The following is a 22,686-nucleotide window of genomic DNA, read 5'->3' as shown; positions in this document are numbered from 1 at the left end:
CATCATGATGGGGTTATTCAAGGGGCGGACCAACAAATTCCTAAAAGGCCGGCAACGCATCGGCGGTTCCTCTGGTGCTGCAAATGTTCATGGGCGGCGGTAATCACTTAACATCAGGTGACCCGAAAAAAAAACGTACGGAAAACCGTGGTGCGCGCTAGCTCTTAGAGAGCAAATAAGTATACGAAGGGGGGTGCCATGTTTATGCAGAAGAAAAATATTTCTGGATTGTGACTTGATTGTGACATTGATGTTGATAAATTATTGTCTCCGTTTGAAAGAAAACACTTTATACTTTCTTTGCACAGCACATTATTTATGAAAATTTTAAGTGGATATAATATTGTTAACATCACAAAGTTATGGCCGAGGATACTAACAAGATGGTAAGGAACTTTGTGTTAAACCTACGAGTTAATAGGCAACTTTGGAAAATATTTGGAAACGAATTAAATCCTAACTTCCACCTTCTACGTGCACCTTCCCTGCTAGCAGTAATTCTAGCTCAATAATTCTTACAAAATGTAATCAAAATCCTAATTATGTATATCAATTACTTTTAGTTGTATTGTTAATGGTTTAGTATAAATTTTGAATCACCTCCTATTTTCCTACTCGTAGTCTTGGGTGATTTTTTATCCCTAGATACTAGCTTTGCGATTGCGCTAATTAGGGTTCCGTACCTCAAAAGGAAAAACGGAACCCTTATAGGATCACTTTGCTGTCTGTCTGTCAAGAAACCTATAGGGTACTTCCCGTTGACCTAGATTCATGAAATTTGGCAGAAAGGCAGGTCTCATAGCAAACATAAGGGGGAAAATCAAAAACCGTGAATTTGTGGTTACATCACAAGAAAAACATTAAAATGTGTTTATGAACAAAGATTGCTATTTTCAACTTTCAGAGTAAAATTACTATACCAAGTGGGACACCTATCATATGAAAGGGATTTACTTTTACATTCTAAATCAGATTTTATTTATTTTTAGGCATAATAATTTTTGATTTATCGTGCAAAATGTTGATAAAATACGATTGTAGTAGGTGCGGAACAAACAGTGCGCGAGTCTGACTCGCACTTAGCCGATTTTTTTAAAATCAGATATCTACGATTTTATTCTATAGGAAATCCGACAAAACTTCTGCGCTGTTCGATTGCGGTCCTGATCTGCAAGACCGCGGATTATGTGCCGTGGACCCTTGCGATCCTGAAAAATGTTACGCAGAGCCTCGCGTGGTGATCATTGGCGCTGGGATGGCTGGCCTCTCTGCTGCCGCAAGACTCGGGCAGCGTGGTATCACCAATCTCGTCGTTTTAGAGGCCTATGAAAGGTTTTATGATATAAACTTTGTTTAAGAATAGTTTTATTGGCTAACATTTTTATTAAAATGTAAAATAATTATTTCAGTATTAGTTCGTTTAATTCATAGTTACTGAAATTTTGTATAGAGGCTCCCTTGAATACTTATTAGGAAAAGGGTCGGATACCCACGGAATAGAGAATAAATTACCTTTTATTTATTCGCCGAGCGAAGCCGTGGGCAATCACAAGTAATATAAAAATACAGAGGCGCCTTAGCTTTTTTTTACGGTGATAACTATAATAATCTCAATATATAAGAGGAAAAGGTGACTGACTGACTGACTCATCTATAAACGCACAGCTCAAGCTACTGGACGGATCGGGATGAAATTTGGCATGCAGATAGCTTTTATGACGTAGGCATCCGCTAAGAAAGGATTTTAAAAATTCAACCCCTAAGGGGATGAAATAGGGGTTTGAAATTTATGTGGTCCACGCAGACGAAGTCGCGGGCGTAAGCTAGTAATTAATATGTCTGTATCGCATGTCTTGCTACTTATAATAAAATCTAGACGTCTTATCTTAAATTATCAGTAAGCGCTTATAAACATAATTGTTTAATATAATAAGTTTTGTATTTTATTTTAGACCTGGAGGCCGTATACACTCCTGTTGGATAGGTGATGTGGTAGCTGAGCTCGGTGCCGGTGTAGATGATCCAGATTACTGCTCCCCGCACCCAGTCTATACAATGTCTGCTAAAGAAAGGCCGCCGCGACCGGGCTTACCAGGAGTGGAACATTCAAGAGGGTTATTCGAAAGAGTTGTAACTGGAAAAATGTCATTTCCATCGACTATTACAGCTTACTATAAATTTCGTCAAATTGAGGAAGAAGCTTCCAAAATATTTTGCCTCGGTGGAAGTAAACAGCATGGATCTTTAATAAATTTTATGAGTTTAAGAATTCAACAAGAGTTACACGAATATCCAGAAGATCAACAACACGATGCCGCGCGAATAATGTTTGGGCTGGCTCATATGCTAAGTGCGCGATGTGGAGATGATACCGCTATGTTGTATGGTGACCATTCAGGCTGTTATATGAATATGCCAGGTGGAGACGTGCGTGTTCCACTGGGCTTAGTCGCCAGTCTTGCGCCTTTGTTACGACAGATACCTGAAGGAGCGATTCGCTATTGCAAGCCTGTCAATTGTGTATATTGGGGTACCTGTCAAAAATCAGGATGTCGAGCGACAGTTTGCACTACTGATGGAGAGGAGTTTCCTGCTGATTATGTTATCAGCACAGTTTCTATGGGAGTTCTAGCGACGAATTCTTCGAAAATGTTTTGTCCCGCATTACCCAGTTCAAAAATTGATGCAATCAGATGTCTCCGGTTTGGTTATGTCAATAAAATTTACATGGAGTACTGTCAACCATTTTGGTTGTGGAATAAAGGTGATATAAATTTTAAATATACCAGTGACAGTTTAATGAGCCGTACAGATTGGACGCGTGGCATAAGGTCAATACGAGCGGTACCTAACAGTAAGCATGTGATTAGCGCAATGGTTGTTGGTAAAGAGGCTTGGATAATGGAAGGTCTTTGTGATAAAGATGTAGCTGAAAGTGTGACGGATCTTTTAAGAGCATCTTCAGGCAATTCGTATATACCTTATCCAGTATCCTTAATACGATCACATTGGGTATCCGATCCTTACTTTCGTGGCGCTTACTCCTATGATTGTAACTGTACTGATGGTGATACTCAGAGAGCTTTAGCTTGTCCATTGCCAGGACCAGGTGATTCAATACCTCCTATTCTTCTTTTCGCTGGGGAGGCAACAGTTCCAGGTTACTTTGCTACTTTGGAAGGTGCCAAAATCAGTGGAGTGAGAGAAGCAGAACGAGTTATACAATTAACTTTACGATTTAAAGGGCCTCCCCTTCCAGCTACACAGTCGGTGAAACCAAAAAACAATGTGAAATATTGTGAAAATTAAGCATAGATTATTGTGATACGTGAAAAATAAGTCTGATCTTATTGCCCTTCTATGAAATGTTCCTGTACCTAAACTATTGTGAGACGAGTAACTTATGTCGCGTAAGCTTTCACACAGATTCTAATGATTAATTTTCATTCAAGTCCTTTTAAAAAGTAGGTAAATATTTACAATAATTATTAATTGTAATTTTTTTGATGACACCACGATTAAATACTTTTACAGTAATTTAGTTAATTTCACAGTAATTTAATTTTAAATATCTAAATTTTATATATTTTCTTTAAAATAAACTTAAATCTAAATTAAAAGTAGGTACTTAAAAATATTAAAATAAAACATACAAACTTAAAATTAAACGTCGTCAAAAAGTCCGCCCCTGGTTGCCCCTGGGCCAAAGGTGCCCATTAAGCTGGCACTATTGCCACGCTGAATGGCGATGGACAACCTTTGGACCAGGGAGGCCCCAGAGCGCGGATCGCAACCTCTTTCCCTTCAATTTTAAATTAGAAAATAAATGTTACCTAAATCTGCATTTTCCGACGATTTTTTTTATTAGTCCTGAAAGGGCGAAAAGATAGCACTCGATTTTTAGAGACTTCGAATATAAGCGAGAACTGGTATAACTCTGCCCCTAGCTTAATTAAACGGGGGTAAACCGGACGAATGGGGACAGGGGAAGGCGAAAAAATCCTTTGCCAGCTACAATTTTTCACGTAAGCGGCGGTTGCAACGTATCATTAGTTTCAATCTTTTGCTGTACAATGGTCTAACTCTAAATCAAAAAGTATGCGAGTACAATCACTAGTTTAGAATGCCTTGAGCCTACGATGGAACCGACCAGGGGTGTTACGGATATTCGCAAACGCGGACATTCGCATTAATTTAAACATCCTCATCCGCATCCGCGAATGTTGACTTCTAATAATCCGCATCCGAGGATGTCAAAACAAACGCATCCGCAACAAACCTGTTATTGACCTATCTATGGGGACTACGTTTGGCGTTAGAGGTTGTGTGTAGGTATATTTGTTTTGTGCGTTTTATTGTTACAATTTTCCTAGAAAATTACTAGACTGATTTTAATACAGTTTTTAGAAATGTTTTATGCTAATAATATTAATGCGAAAGACGTGTGTCTGTCTATCTTTTTGTTCGTTACTTCACCACGGCACATCCGTTTAACCAACTTGGACGATATCGTTTCAGAGAACTTTGTATCCTGAAAACGGACATAGGCTAAGTGCCTACTTTTTATTCCGAAAAATTAGAATTTCCACTGTAATTTTTAAAATCTACATCCACGCGGCTGAAGTCGCGGATAAGCTATAAATTAGATCACGTGGACGAAATCACGGGCAACAGCTAGTTTAATATATTATATTTTGTAACGCGTGAAATTTAACTCCTCACGCGCCATTTTAACTTTTTGTGTCAAATTTCACGTCAAAAGTAGGATTTTTTGTCCCTGAGTTTTGTCCTTCTTTTAAAAGTGAACCCTTAACCTTATTCATCCAAGTGAACCGTACTTTTGACATGACAGTTGACCCCTAGAGTTGAAATGGCGCGTGAGGAGTCATTTTGTACGGACTAAGTAGGTATATAGCTTTTTTAGTACTTAAATAATAAAAGTTTTGTTTGACATTAAACTTATTCTGATTAATACCTATAATAAGAATTATTACTCCGTATATCCTTGGATTAAAGTATGTAAATAAATCTAAATCAATCACGTCATGGGCAAATTGGTTAGTTTATAAAACCGAAACCACGAAACCGTAGTGATTATATACTCTTTGTCGAAACCGGAAGATTATTTAAGACAGTCAGAGATATAAGCAGTAATTATATGAATTATATACTCTTTGATAAGGAATGTCAAAGTAAGTGACATGAGGACTTAGCATCGTGGCAATGTGGTTGTGGCGAGAGGCGCGCGCTTCGTCTCAGACCACGTTTCTGCAGATGGCGAGCTGCGGGAGCACGCAAGAAATCGTCGAGAATCGAGATGCGTGACGCAGCGCGCAGGAGCGGCCCCCCGCGCGGTGCGTGCTATCCCCGCTGCCACAAGTTTCCTGGCAAAAAATATCGATATTCGCGTTGTGCGTAAGGCTGCAGCGGTGGCAGGTGGCTGCGGCCAGGCAGCACGGTGGTGTGCAGCGTGTGCTGTGCGTGGTGCTGGTGCAGGCGTGCGTGGCGCGCGGCGCGGCGGCGCGGCCCGGGCGGCAGTCGCTCGCAGCAGGCGGCCGGCACGGTCGCTCTCGCACACTCGCGCCTGTGCACCGCGGATACGCTCGCGAACCGACCCCAGGTACGACCACATGCGCGCCGATGCGCTCCCATTGTGCTCCCTCACCATCGCATCGGCCCGCTAACACACATGCACTTTTCATTCATCACATCGTACATTTCCACGCAATGCCACTAGAATATCAGTCAGGACCTGTAGTCGCATGTGCGTTCAAACAAGGACCCCTGTTCTATTCCAAGGTGAGCTAAGGCTTTCTTTTTCTCGAATACGGGTAAGGTAAAACATGCTTGTATTTGCTAAATCATTACATTTGCTAAGCATAATATTTTACGTTTAGGATTTAGGAACGATAGTTGCGATTCATTAAGAAGCTTTTAAGAAGTATCGTCTACAGATAAGAGATCGTCTTATTATAAACAAAAAGATGTTCAAGGAATTATCGTTCAGATAATTAAGGAATGTGTAGTAAGTAGGTAGGTTGGTATGTCCTAGAAGTTGTCACTAGAGAGAAAAGAGAAGTACCACTGGCTTTCTGCCAAATGCCGATTTTGCGCATCCACATCAAGTAAATATTTTATGGAAAATTGGGAAAATATTGTTAAGACATACCTACTTACATTTAGATCGGCTTCACATTGTGTTATTGCTTAAAAATAAATTAAGTTTGATTTTAACCGCCATTGTAAGTCTTATATTCAAATGATAAAAGTATTATTATGAGTAGCCTCAGTTAACTTAGCCTCTAATCTATTACGTTATGTCACTTTGCCTGTGATCGTTCTTATCTCTTCTCTTTTGTTGAATCGACGACGTTACACGAACCCACAATGCGGCCCTTGAGGCTGGAAGCGCAAGAATATGTGTAGTATTTCTCTCGTTGAAAGCGGTGATCGATATTTTGGCAGCATCATTACACGCCCATGTCTTTACGCATTTATTTCACTCATCACCACGTGGTGTTTAGTATAAATATTTTAGTGAACAACAATAATGATGTTGCTCAACATTTATAACTATGCTTCATTGAAAACGCTTTGGCTTTGTGATAAAAAAGTAGCTAAAAGCTCCGTGAGTGTGGTAGTCTGAAGCCTCTTTGCGGTGTTCTCATATTACTGGCGTACGTATAATGTAAATTCATTGTAAATTATTGGAATACGGGTAAGTTTGGAACATTAAATAAGTATGTGCAGACTCAGATATGTGTCTACTAATACTGTAGCATCAGTACCCTTATTATAAATGCGAAAGTGTGTTTGTTTGTTGGTTTGTCCTTCAATCACGTCGCAACGGTGCAACGGATTGACGTGATTTTTGCATGGGTAGAGATAAAGACCTGGAGAGTGACATTAGGCTACTTTTTATCCCGGAGAAGCAAAGAGTTCTCACGGGATTTTTAAAAACCTAGTTCCACGCGTACGAAGTCGCGGTCATCAGCTAGTAAATAAATATTCTGAGTCGTGATCTAAGAATAAAAAATCCGTACCTACGGTTATTAAGATATTATGTTTCGTTTAGCTCAACTGTACTAGCCCATACCTACATTGTAAAATCTATTATTCTATTGTAATGTTGTGTCTAGTTCTAATGTTTGGCGATTCAGTGCGGAAATGCAGCTACACTTGGTACCATTCCAAGTATTAAAAATCTACGCAAGATTATATTTTGCTTTCGGTGACCTTTTCAGGGGTGCTGCAGTTAGGTTATGATTTCGGATCCCAATTCGAAGGATTTCTAATTTTTCGGAGCCATGTGTGTTTTAACTTTTAACGGACATGCCTGAGATTTCAGTCTGTCCGTCTATCTATCCGTCTTTGTATCACAGCCATTTAAAAAAACTAATAGAGCTGTAAAGTTGAAATGTAGTATAGTTATAGAAGCCTGTTACCGCTACACAGGCGTACCTATTTAAATTTTGAAAAATAAAATCTGGTAAGTATCTGAAGAACATGGAAAAGGAGAGTCGAAAACAAAATTTTGGTTTAGGTACCCCCTCGAGTGGTAGGTAGGCACCTCATTGTATAGTCATTTTTAAATCATTGTGTGGTTTACGAGTTGGACTAAGAGCTAGTGCGTGCCAGATCTTTGTTGCCCTTTTTGACACCCTTAAAGTTTAAAAGTTTAAGGGTGTCTGGCAGGGTGTTGCCACAACACTAACTGTCATGGCGTGATTGCTTATACTAAATGCGAATTAAAAAAAAAATAGACTATTATTTGACGTAAGATTTGTTACGCCTGTATTACCTGTTATCTCCCAAAGCTACCATGATCCAAACCTACATCCTATAACAAACGTTCCTCCCAGTGTTAGGGACCATACGCAGAAAAACTTGAAGCTTGTATAAAATAACGAAGGTCTGGCACGCGCTGGCTTTCTCTCTATAAGGGCTGACAGAGAAGACAGTGTCGACAAATTCGGTTAAAGTCATTGGGATACAAATGGCCAAACCATACTTTTTTTACCAAGATGTAGGATTTGTAGAATCAGGGCTTATAAGTAGAATTATTTGTTATTTATTGTTATAAAAATGATACAGTCAAGAGCACTTAAGAGCTATATACTTTGGACTTGGGACAGGTCCCATGGGCAGCACAAATCGAAGCTCAGCTAGGGGCTTGGCTTCTACTAGATATCTCATAACTTTTTACAAAGAAGGTATTATAAACTTGTGAGTCTTGGCAACTAAATTTACACGAAATGTTTTTGGTGGGATTTCATTTCTTTTTAGCAGATATCCTAGATTTTTTTGATTTAGCTCTAAGTATTTCTTTTACATCAGCTATTCCCTTTTTCATGGCGCTTTTTGTTGGTTTGGTACATGACGTGATGAGCGGTAAATCAGGGCGGTACTTAGTTTTTAGCCCATTGTATTCAACTATAGCTAACTGTTGTGCTTTGATACTATTAAATGTCCTAGCCCTCATTCCAGTGAAACTATTTCACAAGCCACATTGAATACCGGTACCCTTCCTCTACCAAGATTCCTAAGTACCTATAATTTTTGTGGTCTGCTATATTATACTTATAAATGGCATCTTACTTTGATAATAATTGATAATTCAAATTACTACACAAAGGTCGGGAATCGGTGGATTTTTTTACATCTTCCTTTAAGTATAGACTGTCAGCTATGCTTCCCCTAATACGAGGGGTTAGAGGTAAAAATTTCCTATTTCTTAATTTTCCTATTGTTTATATGCAATTCCTAGCCAACATACCAAATTTCAATCTTCTAGGACTTCACGAAAAAATTTTGATTAGAGATTTTGAATTATGATGATCATTAGTAGTGAGTCACGAAATCGACGTATTTCAGGTACTGATCTGAATCTAAAATCTAATCTGAAACCATAAAAGCTAGATTATTGATACTTAGTATTTTTAATATGACACGTTTTCCTGACAATTTCTTTCTGAGGCTTGAACTGTTCGAAAATACGACGAAACCACACGAAACGCTTCCAGAAAAGGTACGCGGTGTCCTGTTCTTTAGTTTGGCTCGTCTTGGCGGGGGCACTGCCGTGCCCTCTGATCAATTTTGCATTTTATTATTGTAAACGTCCGCGTCATCGTAACTCATGTTATAAAGGACGACATTTTTATGCATTTTGTTTTGTAAGTTTTTTTTTCAATAAAACGACCTGCCGGTGCCACGCTGAGCCTGGCATCAGAAGCTTAGTAGTCCCCATAAACCGTTACTCAACCAGTAATTATGTGTTTTATTAACTTTTCAACTAATATAAATATTTCATATTTTTGTCACATTTTACATTAGCGTGATTTCCGCTTTCCTTTATTCAAATTTTCTGTTAAATTTTTATTCCTATATTTGATGAAAATGGGAGTTGTACACGAAACAAAATATTAAGTATAGATACCTATACCTATTACCCAATCCAAATCAACAAAAAATTGCATTGTACATCGTGTGCGGCGGAAATTATTATGTCGAAGCAATCGTTACTAGGTACGTCTCGTGGAAAATGACTCGAATTTGGGATGAAAATATCCATGCGGAGATGAAAATACTCTTGAGAGAAGTAACCCTAGTGTGCTTCTAAGCGCTTTCCATATAAATGTAGGTCCCATTTGAATATTAATCAATCAAACTTAATACAATTTTGTAGACACGTTTTAGAAATAAATATGTCTGTTACCGTAAAAATGTGCAGTTTAAAAGTTATACTGGCTCAAAGATTTGTGTGTAAACTTTGTATGGAAATCGCTGGGGAGCGCGCTATGTATGTTTGTATGTATATACTTTATTGCACCACAAAACACAAATAACAGATGGTTAATTCTCCAAAAATGTTTAGTAGTTTGGACGCAGCTAGTAGTTAGCCGAGTCTGATTAATTTTTAGGAAAATAAGTACATTCACTACATGCACACTGTGTAAACAAGTGTAGGTAGCTTCTCTATTTATATTTTGCAGTATCTTATCTATGTCATTGAAAAAAGTACAATTATATGAACTCAGACTTTAATCCATATCCATACTAATATTATAAATTCTAAAGTGTGTCTGTCTGCTAACCTTTCACGGCCCATCCGTTCAACCGATTTTGACGAAATTTGGTATAGCGATAGCTTGCATCCCGGGGAAAGACATAGGCTAGGTACTTTTTATTCCGGAAAATCAAATATTTCCCGCGGGATTTTCAAAAACCTAAATCCACGCGGACGAAGTCCAGGGCATCAGCTAGTAAAACTATAACTTTGAATGCTTGTATACATGCAAATATTTGTGCAAACAGTTGCTATTCTAAACCAGAGAATCCACGAACTATTGCCTGAACCCATTCGGGAACTAAGTTATCTTGGCTCTGCCGTGTCAAAGAGCGAAGAAAAAGACATAACACCGGCTTCAAGGAACAAGTCATAATAACATTTCAGAAGTTCCGAGCCGGGAAAACTAATATGAACTGCAAATTGACATTTCAGCTGGAATGGATGCTGACGTTTGGGACAACTTGTGAGCTATCGCCAAGAGATGCAATTTTCCTTTTCCGCTTGGATAATTGCTTTCAAGGCTTTTTGATTATTTAAATAACTCTTCTTAGGTAGGGGCCTACTGTGACGTTGGCGGTGAGTTTTCTTTCCGAATTTTATAAAAACTTGTGAATTGCATTTATTTGAATGGACTCTCCATACTTAATATTATAAATGCGAAAGTGTGTCTGTCTGTCTGTCTGCTAGCCTTTCACGGCCCATCCGTTCAACCGATTTTGACGAAATTTGGTACAGCGATAGCTTGCATCCCGGGAAAGGACATAGGCTACTTTTTATCCCGGAAAATCAAAGAGTTCCCGCGGGATTTTCAAAAACCTAAATCCACGCGGACGAAGTCCCGGGCATCAGCTAGTAAAACTATAACTTTGAATGCTTGTATACATGCAAATATTTGTGCAAACAGTTGCTGGTAGAGGTTATAAAAAAGTACCTATGTATATAATAAATAATAATTATACTTGCCTACCATACTTTAAATTTATAATAACTATCCCTTACTTGCCTTATGCAAGCTTATGCAAAAACCGCTTTTGCATACTTGCCTTATGCATAAGCGGTTTTTTTAGATCGGAAAGAGATTTCTATAATGGGAAAGGTATTTATTAAAAGTGTTTATTAGGTGTTTCCACTTTACATCATAATTGATCCTTGGTTCCATCCTGTATCAACCTGTGGCACTTTCCATTTCTTTGATTGAAATGATTTTTTTCAGTCACTTACCTATTCTATGCTGTTCATGACAATAGATGATTATGGTACCATTGATCGTTTTTAGGTTTCCGTACTTCAAAAGGAAAAACAGAACCCTTATAGGATCACTTTGTTGTCTGTCTGTCTGTCTGTCTATAGTCAAGAAACCTATAGGGTACTTTCCGTTGACCTAGAATTATGAAATTTGACAGGTAGGTAGGTCTTATAGCAGACATAAGGGGAAAAATCTGAAAACCGTGAATTTGTCACATCACAAAAAAAAACTAAAATGTGTTTTCAACAAATAAATAGTATTTTTAACTTTTAAAGTAAGATAACTATACCAAGTGGGGTATCATATGAAAGGGCTTTACCTATACGTACTAAAATAGATTTTTATTTATTTTTATGCATAATAGTTTTTGATTTATCGTGCAAAACATCGAAAAAATACGACTGCAGTACGGAACCCTCGGTGCGCAAGTCTGACTCGCACTTGGCGGGTTATCATGATGGAGGTGTGAGATGGCCATAGAAACTAGTCGGGCATAGGTACTCCGATAAAAAACGTGTGTTTTAGCCGCCTTTTTAGCTAGAACTCTAAAGAGTAGGTATGATTATAAATTATACTTAATATAATAACATGGTATAATTTGGACTAATTTGCTTACTTTTCCTATTAGGTATAATGATATTATGGTATGACACCGGCCTTAAATTTCTAGTAGGTACTTACTCGTACTCTTCTGAAAGCTTTTGCTGTAGATGCTATTAATGTTATAGAAGATTTATAATAAGGCTAGGCTTTTAAAATTTTAAAAGCTATTTGCACTCAACAAACCATCATTAAACAAGCCTCAAATTATTTAAAGATCATTGCTCACCAACACAACATGCCCGCATGAAATTTCTACTTTATCATCTGTCATGTTAATTTTGCGTTCCATTTATTCGTATTATAACGTACTGTAACGTGCTGTGGCACATGTTGGGTACATTTTCAATGTGAATGCCAATGTAGTGCTAGCGTTACTAAAATAAAATGCAACATTTTATAGTAATTATGTTGCATATTTCTTCGATGCAGCGTTTTCCCGGTTTTAATAGAATCGATTTAATTTTAATTTTACCTACTAAGGCACAGAATATACATATAATAGTTCATGCACGCACATAGTTAATGCTTCATTATTTATTGGATAGGATTATCACAATTATATTAATCTTGATAATTTCGAACCCATCTTTTTAACTACAATTTGAGTGGGTTGATTATTATTTATTACAAGAAGTTTTCTGAAAACAATTCAGCTACTTCTTAATGAAACATTTTTGCACAGAAATTCAGTATATTTCCATTATAATAAACGTGAATTGAACATGTCATGTAGACAGAGCCTTACTCAATAATGTAGGATGTAGTAATGCAAATCGGGGCCGTGTAATGGTGAATTTCAAAATATACCTATTTCGGACGAAATTGCCATCATCACGTCCGCATCTTTAAGGGGCGAGTTCGGCTTTAATATGGAGAATCCTTATTGATTTCCGATATTTTCTGGAGCGAAATAAATAAAATCAAGGTGCAGGTTATCAGACGCTAAAATTAGATTTCAGAACTACGGCTGCTACCTAGAATCTTTACGAACTTCTTTATGCACTTTTTATGCACCTATAAGTGAAACAAGTCCAAAGTGACTTCTAGAAGGTAATCCCTAGTACCCATATTTGCGAAAGTATGACTGTTTGTTGGTTTGTCTTTCAATCATGTCGCAACGGAGCAACAGATCGACGGGATTCCTTGCACGGGTTTAGAGAGTGACATTTATGCTACTTTTTATCCCGGAAAATTAAAGAGTTCCCACGGGATTTAAAAAAAACTTAAATCCATCTATGAAAACATTCAGACTGTAAAGCGCCTACTAATTTTGAACTTATTTTACATACATACGATATGAAGCAATAAAAACTACAGAAAAACACGACAAAAATGTGCAGTTGAGCGGAAAAACTATTTTTAAATTTGTTGATGTAAATATTGTGTCACAACGCACAGAGTGTATTTTTAACATAAGATCGTTTGTTTCAGATACTGGACGCTTGAAACTAGCAAACGTGCACTACACTAATACATCTTTAAATAAATAAACCATTGATACTTAGTGTGACAAAAGTGATTTCAAATCGTTCATAATTCTCGTTAAGTGCCTCCATGCCCTTTGTTATTATAATAGTAAAAAGTTTTTAGACACTAGTGCTTATGTAGTTTTTTAGTGTCATTACAAAAAGTATAACTGTCATTGTTTGGACAAGATACAGTGTTTTTCTTTTCCGGGGAGCTGATACATCATCAACGATGTTATAAAGGTAAGTGGAAGCCATGTTGTGCTCAATCTTTGAAATGATTAGATAATCTATATATATATAAAAGGAAAAGGTGACTGACTGGCTGACTGATCTATCAACGCACTGCTCAAACTACTGGACGGATCGCGCTGAAATTCGGCATGCAGATAGCTATTGTGACGTAGGCATCCGCTAAGAAAGGATTTTTCAAAATTCAACCCCTAAAGGGGTAAAATAGGGGTTTGAAGTTTGTATGAAAGTCTATCAGTTTTGAAGTTAGAATCGCGAAAGTTTGTAATTTACACTTATCTATCTTATCTAATATTAATACCCTAAGGGTATAAAATAGGGGTTTAAAATTTGTGTAGTCCACGCGGACGAATTCGCGGGCATAAGCTAGTTACTTATATTAGAAACAGCTATAACATTTTTATGAACTCTTAAAAATCTCGGCTCCGCTGTGCTGTAGATGCTAAATAAACACAGCTTGATCAGCCTAATGTATTTTCACACTTATTTACTCGTTATTTAGCTAATGTATATCTACTACTAAGAATTTTCGATTCATTGCGTATTTTATAATGATGTTCTCTTAATAATATCCAGAGAAGACAAAAATCAAGTGCTATTTGTATAATAACTTTAATTTCTTATTCATTATATGTATATTATGAATTAAAAAAAAAGTTTTGAAAAGAAAATACTAATATTTTATCGATAAGTAGGTATAGAACAACATCGGGTAATTTTTTGAACTCTTTGATGTTGAGCTTTATTACGGCATGATAGTCGAATTTGCATTATTTCCTTTGTTTCTATTATACTTTTCCAAAACACTGATTAGAGCAGGGTGACGGAGATGAACCGTAGTACAGGGCATAGTCGAGTTTGGACTTTTTTTTAATGAGTAGATACGTTTTATTCAGATTCACAAGACTCAGAAAAGGAAGATATTATATTTTTTTAAACAAAGCGTTTGATATTTATATTAGGTATAGGTACCTAAATACCCTCCTTTTTTGTATAAATTAAAATATTTCAATTATGGCGCACTTATTGAGATTCTATGTTCAACGCTCCGCGAAAATCTACATATTATCTCAAGTGACAGTCTGGGTTATGTTTAAGCCGTCCACCTCCCTCCTCCGATGACACTCCGTACTTTTCAATTCAATTTGAGACGAACCTTTTATCTAAAATGGGTTGAACTAAAGGATTGTTGTAAAAATATACCAACTCGTTGAACATATGCTACGTTACATAAATGCACGAAATGAAACCATTACTATTTCACACACTTTTGGTTGACACACGTTTGAATTAACATCTCTATCCCTTTATAAAAATATGCAGAAATTTTGTCTTCAAAATGACTTAAGACGGCTGCTTGCAGTTTTCGTCGCCTGAATATTTTTAACCTTCAAGTCCTACTTCGAACTTCATCATCATGATCAACCCATCGCCGGCTCTCAACAGGGCACGGGTCTCCTCTCAGAGTAAGAAGGGTTTTGCCATAGACCACGCTGGCCAAGTGGCATTGGCAGACTTCACACATCTTTGAGAACATTATGGCAAATTCTCAGGCATGCAGGTTTCCTCACGATGTTTTCCTTCAATGTTAAAGCAAGTGATATTCAATTACTTAAAACGCACATAACTCCGAAAAGTTAGTGCGTGCCTGGAATCGAACCCCGATTTCCGATTAGGAGGCGAACCTCCTAACCACTAGATTATAATGTTTTCTACAGTCTACTGCTAAGCACTAGGTTATCGCACTTCAAACTTAGGAAAAGAAATTAATCAGACGAGGCCCTGTCCGGGTACAGGGGATGATCGGTATTAATAAAGCCACACTCATGAACCGCAGTCTTTGAAATACCGACAATATGTTATCGTGGAGCAGGAGAAGTCCTTTACAAAACATGCCCCTACATTTTTCTTTTATCATGTTTCTTCAGCAATTATCTAATAGCTTCACGTTGATGCGCGTTAATTTATTAATTACAGAGAAGATGTACAATACAATGCGGCATAATATGGCACAATCTGTCGCACATAACTACATATATCAGGCTGATCGTTATGAGGCCACCAAGTAACTGTGAGAATAAAAAATAACAATACCTACATAACAACTACATATACATAGCAATAATAACAAATACATAACAATAACTAATAAAAGTCAGCATCTATCCGGTGATAGAGACTAGAGTAAAACTCAGATCTAATTTACCCAAAATACTTATTTTTGAAAACGCTAAGCTTCGCAATGTTATCTGAATGTAATAAAGCAAATGCAATAATGTCGTTAATTTTCCCATTAATAGTAGTTAGCGATATAATTTCAGTTTGCAGTCGCAGTTCCCCAATTAGTAAGCAAGATTTACGAGCGCTACTTGGTCGCTGCAAATATTATTTTCACGGATCGTTTAGCGCTCTCTGCAGAGGGGTGTTATTAAATTTCAGACTGTGACCACACGCTAGCGGCCGCGTATATGTTGATTATGCCGCTTCAGCATAACCAAAACTAATTCTAAGCATACATATAGCTAACATGAGAAGCTGGTGATCAAAATGGTGTAATTACACTTCTGGTCAAAAACTTTTTTCCTTAATTTTGACGTTTTTGATTCACTGAATACAAATCTGAACTCATTTCCAAGCAAAATGACCTAAAACTGTAGGACACTATAATTGAGTCCCAAATTCATGATTTTGATCACTGAATACAAACTTGAATTCATTTCCAAGCAAAATGGGTTGAAATTGAGTCAAAAGTTCGTGATTTCGACCAAAACGGTACAATTACAATAAAGTTTCAAAAGCCTTCATTCAGGTTTTTGCTCCTCCTGTAAAATATTATTTCACACAGTTATACCGTTTTGTTCGCCAGCTTCTCATATTGTATACTGAAACTTAAAGCTATTTGTAGAAATAAAATGATTTTTATTCAAATAAAACTTTGACAAGTGCTTTTGAATCGTCATCTGAATCTATACCACCACGCACCGTTTTGTTCGCCAGCTTCTCATATTGTATACTGAATCTTAAAGCTATTTGTAGAAATAAAATGATTTTTATTCAAATAAAACTTTGACAAGTGCTTTTGAATCGTCCTCTGCGAATCTATACCACCACGCACTTGTTCGGAATACCTTTCCTAAAGTTATTATTTTTAGTAGTTATTCAGATGATCGTCTTTAAAATATTTTAATTTGCAATATACCATTTCACTTGTCTATTTGATTGCAGCACATAATTCGCTGAACAAAGACCAGCGCACTGCGTCAGAAGTCAGTTCGTTCCCTTTAACAAAATGAAAGCATATTTTCCTAATTTGATTTGAGCAATGACCACACATGATACAAGTGTCCATTTCAGTGGATTTGAGCGTAAGTAGACGGTGAAAATAAAAGTTTTGTTCTTGATTTGAGCATGAATCTTAACCGAGTAGGTATACCTACTGTGGTAATGCATAGGCTAGGTATAGTAAACTCATATGCATCGAGTCACAATCGATATATTTTCTTCCTTTATCTTTAATATTGTACTTCAAAATACATTTTGTATTGGAATAGTTTGTAGCCAATAAATTATGACAAAAGATCGATTTCATTCTTGGATTGGTATATATGACCAACTTTTAGATCTTTTTAGATATTATGAGAATAAATTGTGAAAATCAATGATGGTTTCTTTCAAGTTACTTTTGGTTTATAGTGTTTCATAAGATGCTGATATGCATGATAGCGCGTAACATATGTTAATACCGACAAAATTAATATAATTAACGTTCTTGAAGGCCACGGCAAATGTCGCGACAGTTGGAAAGAAGCCAGCGTATTAATAGAGTACTTTAATCCGCTATGAGATACGACAGACATACAATTGAGGAAACGTAATAGAGGAAAAAAATTTATGTACAAGTTATAACAAATTATGCAAATAAAAATACATATTGTCTATATTTGAACTGAGAATCTGGCTGACATATACCTAAACGAATTATTCAAACGCTGTCAAAAACTTGAGATTTTGCATGTGATTTCCTCCAACTAGACCTTCCTTAGAAAAGATTTTCTCACGAGAGTTTAAAAAATTTAAATCTAGGACTAAGTTGCAGGAAAAAAGCTTTAGACTATTAAAATTCTTTCGTGAGAAGGTTTATGTAAAACTAACATAATATTTGCTCCGGCTTCGGATGATTTATAATTATTATTACAATAATAATATAGTAGTTTTCTCCGAGATACATTTTGTCTTTTGGTTGGAATAAAATAAAATCCGTTCATTCCGTGCTTTGAGATTTTACTTTATAGGTTTAGTTATCACGTAAAATATTTAAGTAGGTAGATACTTACCAAGAGCGGTTCGAACAGTCGCAGCGATCTACGCGTATCAGAAATCATTTGATGCGTCGGTTTCCTGAACAAATTGAATGCGAATTCCCTAGATTGTATAAAATAAATCCCATTTTACCATTTTAACATATTAAGCGAAAATACGCGTGCAAAAAGGGCACTCTATATAATTAAGTAAACTGCAGTTTTATTAACTTTTTACTTTATGCACATATTTGCTTTTTTGAGTGTGCTAATGGATTTGTGAATTTCTAGGTTTGGAAAAGTAGTATAGGGACTTAGATACCACTATTGAGTTAGGGATGATTTATGCCAGCACGTGGCGGGTGCAGGCCGTGCCACGTACGACACGCGGACGTGGCACGGCCGAATCATCCTTTAGACTTCTATGAATTTGTTGAAGTTCTAACTTTGTAAAAATGTAGTAGTAGTTATTGCAAACACCAGTCTCGGTTTTTATCTAGTGCTTTGGTCTAAAAGTGTGGTGTAAAATATTCACTGTTCATTAAGTCGAAATAAAATAAAAATAAATAAGTTATCTGCTTATAAAGTAATAAATAATAATTAGTGGCCAATTAACTCGGCATCAAACAAGGGTTGGTTCCAATACCTATCCGATAATGTCGTAACAGTCGTAGAGCAAGGTATGACGTCCGTGTCGACAATTTAATCGCTCGTAATGACAGCCATTCGACCAGAGATACCAATATCGAACGTTGATTTCAGGAAAATCACCTGGATCCGAGATAACCAATTTGGTGACATTACCTACTGTGATATTGTTCGTTGCGTATGAAGTACTTTGATTGCATTGCGAGATCAATTTAATTAAAGATTTATTTTTGTTATTACACGACTAGCCGAAACAAGAGCGTAATGTTTTCAGAGTTCAAATGTTTAAGTAAACTGTGTAATATGTACCTACCTATGTGAGTTTCTTTGTTCCACCGTAACATCTACGAGTAAATGCCTGAACAGATTTGGGTGTTATAGGGACCGTTAGAATCCAAGAATCCTTACACCAACCCTAGTGACACTGGTTATTAATTTTTTTATCAAAAAAAAAAATTTGGCAGATCAGTCGTATTTTTTAACTTTTTAATGTATTACTTGTTTGCACGTTTGCTATTATTCTACTTAATATGTAGATTCTGGTATTTAATCATTCGCTTCTATTGATGAGGCCTACTTTTGTACTCTATACTTATTTATTCTTGTTAATTTTCTTCATGTCTGTACTGTGCTTTATAGCACTTATGTAGATACATAATATGCTTTGTATTGTAATAAAAATAAAGTGCATACTAAATATAAATAGTAATCCCGTAATTTCATCTTCTCTTATAAGCCATCTAGTTACCATGCAGCGTCCAGCTTCGTAGCTATTACATATTATTATACTAGGACTATGATAATATATTCGTAGCATACTTTTGTAGATATTTTGCATATTTATCCGAGTAATTGGATTAAAACATAATAAAACTAATTTGGCCAAACAAACGCGCTCGGAATGGAACTTAAATGAGACTTTATTACGTAAAAGGGTAAATAAAGGTTTTCACAGAGGTTATTTTCGTAAAGGGCGTGATTCAGACTTCAATCAAAAGCCGGAAATAAAACATAATGATTTTTATTATGGCTATTACTTTTCACAAAAAAGTTATCGTTTACAGTTGCGTGATAAAAATTTGTAGTTTGCAAATTACCAAGGTGGTTTTCGTAAGTGGGTAAGTACTTTGTTATCAACATATACAGTACTTACATATCCACTTTATGGTGACGGTATGACAGACGACATGCATAAGGTATTATGTACATTTCTCAAATGAGCGCAGAAATATTTGTAAACGTTCCAAAACATTTTAAACGAAATGTTAAGAATGTAATTTTAATGTAGAGACACAATTTCAACGTAATAAAGACGGTTCTTCTGAGAAATCTCAACTTAAATTCGATGTAATAAAGGTGGTTCTTTCTTAGACATCGCAAGTTATGTAAACAATGACTGATGAGGCAAACCAGCGAAATTTTTTAAACGTCAAAATACTCGCTTGTAATTAGTGGATATTATCATAACAACGTATTGAAAGTATCAGAATTTAAGATTTTTCTTTTCCACAATTTCCCTTAGTGTACCAACCAAGCGTGAGCGTGTATAATGCTGCCTGTACAGAAGACATGTTTTCATAGACAACACTAAAATGGCATATGTATATAAAATTGTATTTGTCTGCAATGCACATTTCCTATGGTAAATAGCATGTAAAAAAATAAAGGAGCACAGTATCGATGCAATGTTGAAAGAGAATTTCTCAAGCATGTCATTTCGATTTGGCTATGCTCAAAAGAAACTGTGCAAGTCGATGTATTTGAAGCAAGAGTGGCCAATATCGAATTTATCTTGTTAAGTTATCCTGGATATTAAGTATTAATTAATTTACGTTATTTGCTTGAGGGTACCTACTAAATATTGTTTGGCATATGTTATGAAGATGTGTGTTAAGATTAGGTACTGTACCTACCTACCAGCAATAATGGTAAGAACTACATATTACAATACGATACATAAAGACTTAAAGTAGGTATAGCACGGCATATAGCACTTTCATAGGTATGTAGGTATATTGTTTTTTTGCACGGTGTAAAAATAAACTATTCACGGATACCTGAGCCTACTTGGATAACTAGTCGAGCACGAGCTAAAAAATAATATACGATACTGTATTATTTACTGTAGGTACGATTTTATTATTGCATTATTTTTACATGATGTAAAAATAAGTTACTTAAACCATAGATGAATGTTACTTAAAGTCCGGGGTTAAGTCACGCAGTGCTATAGCACCATCGATGTATTAGCACTATTTATAAATTATTTTATTAAATACTAGCTTATTCCCGCGACTTCATCCGCGTGAACTACACAAATTTCAACCCCCTATTTTACCCACCTAGGGATTGAATTTTCAAAAATTATTTTTTAGGATGTCTACGTCATAATAGCTATCTGCATGCCCAGTCCGATCCGTTCAGTTTGAGCTGTGCGTTGATAGATCAGTCAGGTTTTTTCTGTCCTTGCTGTTTCTTTTAAGTCGTTTTTATATTAATACTGATTTAATTCTTTGACGATAGCATTTGTTACAATTTTCTACCTGGTCATTTTTTGTTGTGTAATTTTTTCTTGATTTTATAATTTTTCCTGTAATTTTTATGCACCAATGGATAGCTAACGATATTTTTAAAATAGTCCGCAGGATAAGTGCCATAGTAGTTTTTACAGAAAATTTGCAAGTTATTCAAATAATTAAATTTAAAAATCGAAAACTTGTACAGTTTTTGGGTTATAGGTTATAAACATTCTCTTTGTGCACTATTGTCTATGATTTTATCGATTTGTTTTCTTTGCCCTTAGTTCCTTAGTTTACCATCCGGGGCCGTTAGCCAGTTCCCGTCAAGGCAATGGCGCGTGATGGGCTCATTATTTCTAATGACTCGATACCAATCACCCTAACCCGATAATCAAGGCGTGAATTCTCGATATTTTGACCTTAAAATATTAAAGACCATGTTTAGTTCCTCTTTCTTTGTACTTTGTTACACTCAATATTTCTGTTACGAACTGCTAATATTTGGAACTCCCTTCCGCCGTCAGTGTTTTCTGCCGCGTATAACTTTATTTTAAATTTTTATTCTAAACTAGCTACCCTGGCGAACTTCGTTCCGCCTAAGTCGATTCAAATTTTTAAAAAAAATTCTTTCCGTAAGAACCATCCTCGTACGAAATGAAAAAAGAAATTTTATTTATGTTATTCGTTATGAAAAAAGAATTAGCGAAATCGGTTCAGCTGTTCTCGAGATTTGCGATGACCAACACATTTAGTGATTCATTTTTATATTATAGATTTTTTGGGATCTTTTAATCTCTATGTAACTAGGAGAGATCCATAATACAGTAATTAAATTTCGATCTATCTTAAGTTAGTACGTATTAAGTGAATAGGCTTCTATAGGCAACAGCGCTCTAACTTGGATCTCATCATTGCTTACCTTTAATTATCGTCAAGCGCAAGCCTTAACCTGCAATTAAAAAAACCGGCCAAGTACGAATCAGACTCGCGCACCAAGGGGTCCCGTACTGCAGTCGTATTTTTCGACATTTCCCACGATAAATCAAAAACTATAATGCATAAAAATAAATAAAAATCTGATTTAGAATGTACAGCCCTTTCATATGATACCCCACTTGGTATAGTTATCTTACTTTGAAAGTTGAAATTACTAATTATTTGTTCATGAACACTTAATTTTTTTTGTGATCTAACCACAAATTGACGGTTTTCGGATTTTTCCCCTTATGTGTGCTATAAAACCTACTTACCTATGATAGGTCAACAGAAAGTAGGTATATATAGGTTTTTTGACAGACAGACAACAAAGTGATCCTATAAGGGTTCTATTTTTCCTTTTGAGATACGGAACCCTAAAACAAGTAATTTTCAATGCTAAGGTCGCGATTTTTGACAACTCCTTCATAATGTTACGTCTTGTTGATCTATTCGTGGTAATATGCAGAACTAAATGTATGGGTAGGTATGCAAAGTGTGGAGCTGATTTGATCAGCCTAACTAATATGACCGGTCCACGTCTTAAACACCGTTGCTGGAATGCACGGACATGACAGATCAATGTGAGCGTAAGCGTGAATTCACGCGG

At 36.2% G+C, this 22,686-nt stretch overlaps 2 protein-coding genes across 5 annotated transcripts in view; both read left to right on the top strand.

Annotated features, from left to right (window-relative positions):
• The first annotated feature begins 161 nt into the window (after positions 1-161).
• Positions 162-3,547, top strand: LOC117996623 (peroxisomal N(1)-acetyl-spermine/spermidine oxidase-like). The gene is made up of 3 exons (XM_034984738.2): positions 162-386; positions 1,126-1,332; positions 1,953-3,547. The coding sequence occupies exons 1-3, from the start codon at positions 319-321 to the stop codon at positions 3,307-3,309; spliced, it is 1,632 nt and encodes a 543-aa protein (XP_034840629.1). The 5' UTR covers positions 162-318; the 3' UTR covers positions 3,310-3,547.
• Positions 3,548-5,324: 1,777 nt separating this feature from the next.
• Positions 5,325-22,686, top strand: part of LOC117996249 (inactive dipeptidyl peptidase 10) — a 125,024-nt gene continuing 107,662 nt past the window's right edge. For 2 of the 4 annotated variants that reach the window (XM_034984294.2, XM_069509115.1), the window contains exons 1-2: positions 5,325-5,620; positions 13,350-13,627. The gene's annotated coding sequence lies outside the window, so the exon portion shown is untranslated. Of the gene's footprint in view, positions 5,621-5,656; positions 5,800-13,349; positions 13,628-22,686 lie in introns of those variants that run through there. The other 2 variants (XM_069509161.1, XM_069509078.1) reach the window with 2 other exon arrangements.

The sequence above is a fragment of the Maniola hyperantus genome, chromosome 1 (genome assembly GCF_902806685.2).
Source record: "Maniola hyperantus chromosome 1, iAphHyp1.2, whole genome shotgun sequence".
Classification (NCBI taxonomy): domain Eukaryota; kingdom Metazoa; phylum Arthropoda; class Insecta; order Lepidoptera; family Nymphalidae; genus Maniola; species Maniola hyperantus.
Note: the sequence above shows the minus strand (reverse complement) of the source record. Positions and strands in the feature narration are given on the sequence as shown.